Below are 10531 nucleotides of genomic sequence, written 5' to 3'. Positions count from 1 at the left end.
AAAGCGTGTTTTTTTCCTTGTTTTTATTTATTTATTTATTTACTTATTTATTTATTTATTTATTTAATGTTGGGCTCATTTAAGAATCCCCTCTTTTCTTTCTTTTCAGGTTACTGTGGACTTTATGAAGCCATTGAAAGTTGGGATTTCCAAAAACTTGAAAAGTTAGAGGAACACAGATTACTTTTACAGCGTTTACAGCCAGAATTTAAGACCAGAATCAACCCAACAGATATCCTTCCTGAATTGTCTGAATGCTTGATTAATCAGGAATGTGAAGAAATCAGACAGGTAAATTAATGCAAAGGACCAAGTTTAGAGAAAAATGCTGAGACTCGTTGAAATGGTTCTGTCTTGTTTTAGGCCCTCAAAGGATAATTGAAACCCATAAAAGACCTCAACTAGAAGATGGAATGACTAGAAAAGAATTTTTAACGTGAATGGGGTCATTTTTCTATTTGAAGTTTAGCCTGTTCTCAGTTAAGTTTGCCTTGTTACTCTTTCTCCCAATAGTGTTTTATGCACACACAAATCACACTGAACAGTACAATGAATGAAAAGAAGAAATGGTGGGCTCGTGGATATAGATACATTTATTATAATCGTCTCTCAGTCACTAGTGAGGCAATCCTGGGCAATTCCTTTAGCATCTGTTTTTTTTTTTTTTCATGTCTAAAGTAAGAAAAATGTACCTTAACTACATGCTGGTCGGATTAAAGGAGGTAACGCACATACAATGCTTAAGTCAGCTTGATGCATAATAACATATACAGAGTACATTTTAGTTATCATTAGACATAAAAGTCATAGAATACCTACTCTGTCAAATATTTATTGTTGTGCGGTTGGAGCCTTTCAGATAGCTCTGTATGCTGATGGACTCTTTGTGTGAATGGCTGTCATACGGGTTAGCTTTTTTGCCCTGGGATTGCTGATGGTGATGGATGTCAGGATACAGAAGATGAGAACATTTGGCTTGATCTATTGATATCACATACAAAGGACAAAGGCGAAGGAAAGAATATCGTAGAAGCTTGTACTGGGTGGGGCAAAATGATGCGAACCAAGGCCTACTGAACTGTCCTTCGTGGTGATTTTGGTCAAATGCTACCTGAGTAGATATTTCTTCAGCGGAGACAGCGCTAACTGATCCACGGTGTGCTGCCTTTGTCTCGCTCAGATCTGCTTCACCAAAGGGATGATGGCAGGTGCGGAGAAGATGGTTGAATGTCTTCTCAGATCGGATAAGGAGAACTGGCCCAAGGTTTTGAAATTGGCTTTGGAGAAAGAAAACAGCACGTTCAGTGAACTGTGGATTGTTGAAGGTGGGGCGCTTCAGGAAAGAGCCTTGGACCATACCGTGCCCCTCACTGTCCTCACTAGGACTTGCCACATTCTACCAGAATTTACTTTTCATGAGAGACACTGCTCTCTTCAGATACCCAAGGCTACATCCCTAGGGAATGAGCACCAGGAGGCTGAGTTCTGGGAGGGAATTAGCTTGCTAGCCCAAAGATTCTGGGGAAGGAAAAATAAGGGTTTCCAGCACAAATTTACCAGAGAAATAACTTGAAAATTCTAGACCTAGTGTTTCAAATTGCAAGACTTATCTCCCTATCAGAGTAGAGGCTGAATATTAAGGATGATAGATAGTGATTGGTTCTCTTGCCTGGAAGCCATTCGGAACCAGCAGAGCAGGAGTGGATGAAGAATTTACTGTGTTTAAGGCAGTCTTATATGGCTTCTGGAAAACTCACTCTTACTTTGAATCTGAGTTTGATAAATACCCGAATTTCTAGTTTTAGTGTTCACCTAGTTTTATTTACAGCATAAATTCTTGTAGGAACTGTCTGTGTCTTTGGCGGTGGATTAGCCAGAGACGAAAGCCATGAGTGTCTCCTTTGTGTGCCCAGGAATGAATCTCTTGCAAGGGTTCCTGACACGAGCTGCTGAGTGGGGAGAGTTTTACCGTGCCTACTACTAGTAAGCGGCACGGTCCACACTTGGAGTCACGTGGTTCTAAAGGACACTGGCATTCAAACACCAAACTGAGCTGCAAACTCGAAATGATTCTCCTCGTTGCTTTAAGAAATAAAAGGGGTCCATGAGATGGCTCAGCAGAGAGAAGCTCCCTCCTGTCACTGAGCCTGAAGACCTGAGTTCTGCTTCTAGGACCTACATGATAGAGAGGACTAATTCCCAAAAGTTATCCTCCGCCTTCCACATACTCCCTGTGCCCTGAGGGACACACACAATTAATTCATTAATAAACTGAGGAATTAAAAATAAATAAATAAATTGTTAAGAAAGTGAAAGGGCATGGTTGTAAAAGCTCAATGGAAATTTAGGTTTTTAGTGTTAGGACTTTTCGGAGCTTTCACAACCAAAACCATAGTCAGATTACATTAAAACTCTAAGCTTTTTTTTTTTTTTCCTCCAATCTCACAAAGGTTTCAAAATGGTCGAGAGTAAAGCTGTTGAAGATGATGACATGGAGACGTCCAGCATACAGATTTTCATACAAGAGGAGCCAGAATGCCAGGTTCTCAGCCAGGACCCCTGCCCACCTTCAGGTACCCGGGCATCGTTTGTTCTCAGCCAGGATCCCTGCCCACCTTCAGGTACCCGGGCATCGTTTGTTCTCAGGATCCCTGCCCAACTGGGATATGGAGGAATATACATCATGGTTCCTCCTTGCTAACGTTGCTTTGAGAACCGGATGCCAACAGCCTGGTTCTTCTCTGCCATCTTTGGGGGTCTGTTGTCCCTTTGTTCCAAGTAGCTTTGCTTTGAATTAGACCATTCTTGCTTTCTTTTTTTTCTTAATTAAGTTTCCATGCTTTAGAAAGAATCCACTTTGGCCTTTCCTGTTTCCTTGTTATTGATGCTTTATCACCGAGAGACGGGTGTACGTGTCAAAGCAACGGGGGAAGTGGGCCAGTTATTAAGAGGCTGGATTCCAAACCTCCTAAATGGGGCCCTTTGTTGCTAGAGTCCAAACTCATGTCCACTGAAGGACAGATAGAACACTGGCTGTTTGGTAACTTTGTTCCTTTATGTTGTAGAAGCATCTTCTAATAATTTTAACGGCCCGTTGAAACCAAGAAACTACCAACTGGAGCTTGCTCTGCCCGCCGAGAAAGGGAAAAATGCAATAATATGTGCTCCGACTGGTGAGTCGGTTGTGGTAACTTATGCAGTTTTCTCTTAGCCTTTTCTTCTACTTTTGGGTGCTGTGATAAAATGAAGAAGTTCAAGTTTTCCCCATTGCAATTGCCATTGTGAAAGCTGACCTATCAACATAATGTATCTTTTCTAAAGAACATGGACAAAGCAAGAGAAATGCCTTCTTAGTTTACTTGGTTCTTGCTGTTTGAGTTCATGTTACCTAGGAAGTAGCTTGATATTTTTCAGCCATCGTTTAAACTGCTGCTGTCCCTGCAGATGGCTGATTGTTGGCAGAAGCTGTTTGTTCGTTCCCAGCTGCCTAGACCACGAAATAATCACACAGAAACTATATTATTTAAACCACAGTTTGGCTAATCACTTAAACATATTGCCAGCTAGCTCTTACCCATTTCTAATAATGGCTTCTCGCAACTCCACTTTCTTTCTCCCAGCATTCAGTTTAGTTCCCCCACTCCCAGCTCTTCTCTGTCCTATCACAGGCCAAGGCAACTTCTTTACTCATTAACCAATAAGAGCAACACATATACAGAAGGGCTTCCCACACCAACTGATTAGTTTATCTGTCCCAATGGTGCTAGAGATGTGGAAAACAAGGACATTCTAGAGAAGCGTCTAACGTTGGTTATTTGTTTCCTTTTCCTTCCATATCAAAAGGTTGTGGGAAAACCTTTGTGTCACTTCTTATATGTGAGCATCATCTGAAAACATCGCCACATGGACGAAAAGGGAAAGTGGTCTTTTTCGCTAATCAAATTCCTGTGTATGAACAGCAGGCAACTGTGTTCTCACGCTATTTTGAAAGACTTGGGTATGTATTACAGTCAGTTTAACTGCTTTTTTCTTTTTTTTAATTCTAGCTTCATGCAATGAATATGCTTTGTTTCATTTGAGTTCCTTTTGTTTGTTTGTTTGCTTGCTTTTTTTGTTCTTTTCTGAGACAGGGTTTCTTGTAGCCAGAGCTGTCTTCCAACTCACTATGTAGCTGAGGTTGGCCTAGAAGATAGGATCTTCTTGCATCTACTTTCTGAGTGCTGGGGTCACAGTGTCATGGTGTGCACTGACATGCCTAGTTGTTCTGTGTTGTTTCTTAAATAATTTATGTATTTTATTTTACATGGATTGGTGTTTTGCCCGTCAGTATGTCTGTTGTGAGAGTGTTGGATCCCCTGGAACTGGAGTTACAGACAGTTGTGAGTTGCCATGTGGGTGCTGGGAATTGAACCCAGGTCCTCTGGGAAGAGTGGCCAGTGCTCTTAGTCATCGAGCCATCTCTCCAGCCCCTGTTCTGTTTTTTTTTTTTTTTAAAGATATGATTCGGAGAAAATCACCATAGGCTTAGGTTTTAGAGGTAACTCCTTTGTGGAATAATATTTTTCATTCAGCTCCAGCAGAAGGGCTAAGCGCTCTTGGGTTATCCTGCAAAGGGAATGACCTTGAGGCCAAGGTTAATATTTAGATGACACACCAGTCATTCTTAATGATTTTATACTTCATTTGACATTCCTCTTTGAAGAATTTTTCATCTCCTAATGACTTGAAAGAATAAGTATACTGAGGTCAGTTATAACCAACTTGCATTTCCCGATTGCTGGCTTTTTGTCAGGTTTGAATGTTATCTTAGACTACTCCCTGGTTGTATTCTTTGGGGCTTAGGGGGAGCTTCTTTAATGGTCACTCGGATCTGGCATCTCACCTTTGTTTCCTTGTTCACATCGCAGTTGGTAATAAGGGACTTCTGTTATTTCCCAGGTACAGCGTAGCGGGCGTTTCTGGGGCAACGACTGATAATGTCTCAATGCAGGACATTATCGAGAACAAAGACATCATCATCCTCACACCCCAGATTCTTGTGAACAGTCTCAACGATGGAACCATCCCCTCACTGTCTGTCTTCACCCTGATGATCTTTGACGAATGCCATAACACCAGTAAACACCACCCGTACAATCAGATCATGTTCCGATACCTAGATCACAAACTCGGAGGGTTGCCAGGCCCACTGCCTCAGGTAGTCCCAGTTAGGTGACGTCTCAGAGCAGCACTAATCATCCAGAATCCCACTTAGTTACTTTTCTAGCTACATTTGAGGTCCTTCTCCTCATGTTCTAGGTCTGTCAGTTAGCAACACATTGTTTAATTTTGGTTTATACATTTTACAAACAGTTGTCCTTGGTATCTAGGGTGGAAATCCTTCACAGAAACCAAAATCAAGGCTGCTTAAGTCTCTTGTCTGAGATGACATTGCATTTATATATAATCTACACGTTTTCCTCATGCATACTTTAAATCATCTCTAGATTACTAATGTTGTACAGTATAATGTAAATTTTATATCAATAGTTCTTGTATTGCTTAGGGAATGAAGGTGGGAAAATTTAGACGTGTTTAGTACTTGGGAAGTTAAAAAATATTTTTGATCCATAGTTGTGTGAATTCACAGATGTATGACATCTGGATTTGAGGGCCAACTGTGTGAACCATGGGCTTCCATGTACCTTGGGCATTGTTTTAGGCCCTGGGGACACTGCTACTGAAGATAGAATGCTGGATCTCATACAGTTAAGTCTGCACAGGGAGCCAGCTACGTAGGAGTTATATCACAGCTCATCACGAGGTTTGCTGCTGAGCTGGAGAAAGGGTGTAGTCAGGATGCAAATAAAAGCAAGGCAAGACCTAGTAGAGAAGTGCGGAGCTAAGAGGAGTTTTCCAGGAAGATAGCTTCATGATTTTTCAGTACGAGGGTGTGTCCAGAGGCACCTAGGTATGAAAGAGCCTGGCATGCTCCAAAATCCTAGAACCCTACCGTGTCACTTGAGTGTGAGGTAAGGAACAGCAGCAGATGAGGCAGAACGGGAAAGGGGGACAGCTAGTGAAGCTGATGGTTATGGCAGATGCCCCTGGAGACATCTGGAGGGCAGAGCATCAGTTGGCGGGTCTATGGCTTAACCCAGGAAACCAGCAGCACCCAGTCCCACGTCACATGACAACGATCACTCCAGAGAGTCATTATTAGATGGGACAGGAAGGAAGGGAGGCGGGTGCATAAATTCTCCTTCTTCTCCATCCGAGGAGAGGCAGGTGCTTTCCTAAAAATCATCAGTGTAGAAATGGGAGAGGGAGTCGGAGAGGATAGGAAGATCTGAAACCCTGGATGAGAACCGAGATGGGTACAATAAAGAGTCATGGTATGATATCAGGGGCCCGAACGAGGCTGCGAAACATTTATTGTATGCAGTTCTTTCGCTCTAGTAATTGCCCGTTTCGGGTGTGCAGGTTGAAGGAAATTTAGTGTGGTACCCACAGCTTGTTCTTTTCAAGTAATGTTGGACGAAGGAGGGGGACTTTTTTGGGGGAGGGGGAGGGAAATGGGAGGCAGGGGTGGGGAAGAGACAGAAATATTCAATAAATAAATAAATTAATTAAAAAAAAGTAATGTTGGCGGTAAACAGATGCCTGACTGGTGAGTTAACCATGCAGTAATGTCGAGCGCTGGCTGAAGGACGCCGTCTCACTGGATCTACACCGCTCGTTTTCAATGGCCGCTTCCCCTTCACTGAGTGTTGAAGGCACTTGTTAAAGCACACAAAAACGCATGGGCCATGTGTGTGGCTGGAACTGACACGCCATTCCTTTGCATTCCCGTCGTGATGTTTTTCTCCTCAGTAAACATCGGGGAGAAAGGAAAGAGTAGCCCTGCCTGGAGAAGGCTTCCTCGTCTCTCTTACTCTCCCTGGTGTCTGGATGATAAGCTTCGATTGGTGCTTCACTTCGGGGCCCTTCTGCTCACAACATCCTGGAGAATGTCCGAGAGCCACTGATGGGGATGTTCCTTACAGGTCGTCGGACTGACCGCCTCAGTGGGTGTTGGAGACGCCAAAACTGTAAAGGAAGCCATGCTGCACATCTGCAAACTCTGCGCCGCCCTTGACACGTCCGTGATCGCCACGGTCAGAGACAACGTGGAGGAACTGGAGCAGTTTGTTTATAAACCCCAGAAATGTAAGTGGGGCTCAGAACACTCCCCTTGGGAATCTGGGACTCTGCTCCTCCTTCTTCAGAGACAGTGGATGAACTCTGATGTTGTATTTGTTGGGCAGAGGCATTTTAACCCCACACTTTAGGAATAGGCGTGTTTCCTCTCTTTCTCCCTCATCCACCTCTCCTCCTGAGTCTCAAAAGTAGCCTGAAAGGGACAAGCATCCCTGCTCTTTGTCTCCAAAACCCTAACACAAGCACCAGCCAGAGAGTGAAGGGGGTAGTGAGAAAATTTAAGTGTGTTGATAGCCAGAGGCTGGGTCAGACCTCTGTGTTCCATGCCCTAACTAGATACTATGGGGTCATCTTGCTCCTGTATGTATCTGATAACTGTAGTTGGAATGATCTAAATCATAATAGCTCCCACCAAAAGGCCAGAACATGTTTTAAAAAATGAGATTCACTTGCAGATTATTAGTGATTAACTAGCCACGCAAGCAGGGAGGGGCAGCAGTTACACAAGGCTTCAAGTTAGCCAGTAGTGGAATGGGAGGGCCCAGCTCTGTTTATTTCTGAGTGTCCCCCATGGGAGACTGTGAAGAAGGTGCCTCCCACCCCACCCATGTTTGAGCCCTTGGTGTAGCACGAATAATAAAACGCAGAGACAGATATTGGGATTCAACCTGATGATCAGAAAAGCAAAGCAGCCCGGCCACTAGAGAGGTCTTACTGCTAAGATGTCCTTAGAAAGAGAGCGAGTTCCCATCTCATCCCACTTTTCTATTCCTCTCTAGTGCTGGGGTTAAAGGCGTGCACCACCACCTGGATCTTTTTCTGCACTGATCCTGTGTAGCCCAGGGTGGCCTTGAACTCACAGAGATCCGCCTGCCTCTGTCTCCCAAATCCTGGGATTAAAAATGTGTGCCACCCCTTCCCGGCCTCTAGCAGCTTAGCTTTACCTTTTGGTCTTTAGGCAAGCTTTATTCATAAGGCATAAATAAAATATCACTCTGCCTTTGGACGTCATCTGCTTCCAAGTCTTGCAAAGGCTGTGTTGCTTTCCCTGACTCTGCAAACTCTCCACGTGTTATACTGAGCCTGTGTCCCAGCTGTGCCCTCTGCATGGGTGCTCCTGTTCCTGCCTTTCTCCTTCCTTTGCTAATTTTATGGCAACCTCCCCAGGGAGACTGACTTGCCTTCCGCTCGCTCCCTGGTGCCTTGCCTGCACCTGTACTGCAGGACTTGGTTGGCTGGGTTTCGGAGCACGCCTTTCTTCCCTCCAAGAACCAGCCTTCTGTGTAGCATGCGGTAGTTCTTGCCAGTCCTCTATTGCCAGAGCATGGTGTGTGACAGGCGATTCTTTTCCTGCCGGAAGTACACAAATGTGAATAGTAAGACCAATGAGAACGCTCTCGGGAGGGGGCAGAAGGTGTAGAGAACCAAATAGGAAAGCAGGAAGATGGGGCTGGGGTGTGGTGCCTGCAGAACCCCAAGGGCAGCAGCCAGACCGGCATAGTAGAGGCTCCAGCAAAGCTAGGCTGAGAGGCTGGGCTATACTGAGGCAGGAGAGACATTAGGCTCGGCACAGGAAGCAACGTGAGGCTGTCTCAAGACTTTCGAGCATTTGCTGTAATTTGGGCCACTTACTAGTGAGTGTGAAGCCTGTGGCTTTTCAGAGAATGTCACAAGGGCAGAGAAGGGTTTGGAAATGGCAGCATTTGACCTGTGCTTCTTTCAAACAAGTCGTGTTCCTTTGACTCTAGTTTTCAGGAAGGTGGAATCACGGACTACCAACACATTTAAGTCCATCATATCTCAGCTGATGAAGGAGACAGAGGGACTGGCAAAGAATGTCTCCGAGGAACTCGGTAAGTCTGTGCTAACTCAAGGTGAGATACTCAATCTTCCTGAACCCAATTCCTCTTTTTAAAATGAACTATTGACCTCTTGAAATAAGAAAAAATAAATAAATGCAATTATATATGTAAAGCGCTTTGATTTAGGGCCATTTAGTAAATAATCATTTTACTAAATCTCAGTCTTCAGGATAAATATCCTATTTATAATGGATAAGAAAGAAAATTAGAAGATGAGGCATGTTAGCACCAATGCTTGAGAACCATTTGTTTGCTTGTTTTGCCCTCTAGGAAAATTATTTCAGATTCAAAACAGAGAATTTGGCACGCAGAGATACGAACAGTGGATCGTTGCCGTTCACAAAGCCTGCATGGTGTTTCAGATGCCGGACAAGGAGAAGGAGAGCAGCATTTGCAGAGCGCTCTTTCTGTACACCTCCCATTTGCGGGTGGGTTGCTGCTGTGAATGACCAGCTTCGGTCCCTGCCTCTCCGGGGACCTGCCCTGTGGCAGCTGAGAGAACACTAGCTTCTCATCCTGGCCGAATTAAAAACTCTCCAGGAAGCCGTCCCCATCCTCATTTGTCTTCTAAAACTTAACAGCAAGTCTACAAGACTGGAAGAGAGGCTCAGAGTCTGTGTCGAGCCTCCAGCTTTGCCTTATTTTTGTGGTGGGAGAAAATCGGGTGATGCTAAAACCCTACTGCTCTAGATTTGTGATTGGTAACCGCCATCTCCGGGTTCAAGACATGGCTCCTGTTGCCACATCCTGAAGCCTGTGTGGTCTTAGTTTGTTAAAGTCACGTACTTAGAACACTCGGGGCTCTGGTTAACACAGAAGAAGGGGCTAGCAGTACAACCGCCACTCTGTTGTTAACGTGGTGGGAACTATTTAGAGACTTGGGCCATAGCAGGTGCTGGCGGAATTTTAAGGCTTAATCAACTTTCAGAGTTGGTGGTAAGGGCCTTCATTCTGAAAGGCCCAGGGGTACTTTGGAATTTAAGGGGAATGTCAGCACCACGATGCAGGAGGATGTCAAAGCTGATTTGCTTTTATTATTGTTTCTTATGATGCATTGCTATTCCTCTCCCAAGGTAGAATTTTACAATATGAAGTGAGTCTACTTAATTAATATTTCTAGCTCACTGAAACAAAAAAAAGGAAACCAGCTTTTGGTTCAGAGTTTTGTTTTGTTTTTGTTTTTTTAATCATACACCCACTAGGGGCTATTCACCTCTTAAATCTCAGTTGTGCAATATAAGAAAGATTTTCTTGAAACTGGTTTTGATCTCAGTACAGCCGGTTGAATGTCAGTGTAGTGGACGTGGGGAGTTGGAAGTGTACTGAGACTCACCTTTCCTTTGAAACAGAAATACAACGATGCTCTCATCATCAGTGAGCATGCCCAGATGAAAGATGCTCTTAATTACCTCAAAGCCTTCTTCCACGATGTCAAAAATGCAGCATTTGATGAGACCGAGCAAGATCTTACGCGGAGGTTTGAAGGTGAG

The 10531-nt window shown here is 44.1% G+C and overlaps 1 protein-coding gene across 1 annotated transcript in view; it reads left to right on the top strand.

Annotated features, from left to right (window-relative positions):
- Rigi (RNA sensor RIG-I) overlaps nt 1-10531 on the top strand; it is a 34232-nt gene that overhangs the window by 11924 nt on the left and 11777 nt on the right. Inside the window, exons 3-12 of the mRNA XM_050145445.1 lie at nt 110-291; nt 1181-1325; nt 2451-2573; nt 3066-3173; nt 3844-3997; nt 4939-5197; nt 7026-7188; nt 8928-9032; nt 9312-9469; nt 10391-10526. Coding sequence (XP_050001402.1) covers nt 110-291; nt 1181-1325; nt 2451-2573; nt 3066-3173; nt 3844-3997; nt 4939-5197; nt 7026-7188; nt 8928-9032; nt 9312-9469; nt 10391-10526 — 1533 coding nt within the window. The remainder of the gene's footprint in view (nt 1-109; nt 292-1180; nt 1326-2450; nt 2574-3065; nt 3174-3843; nt 3998-4938; nt 5198-7025; nt 7189-8927; nt 9033-9311; nt 9470-10390; nt 10527-10531) is intronic.

The sequence above is a fragment of the Alexandromys fortis genome, unplaced genomic scaffold (genome assembly GCF_014885135.2).
Source record: "Alexandromys fortis isolate MF-2015 unplaced genomic scaffold, M_Fortis_MF-2015_v1.1 scaffold_2_26212498_36691700, whole genome shotgun sequence".
Classification (NCBI taxonomy): Eukaryota; Metazoa; Chordata; class Mammalia; order Rodentia; family Cricetidae; genus Alexandromys; species Alexandromys fortis.
The sequence above is the reverse complement of the archived record's forward strand: the minus strand, read 5'-3'. Positions and strand labels throughout refer to the sequence as shown.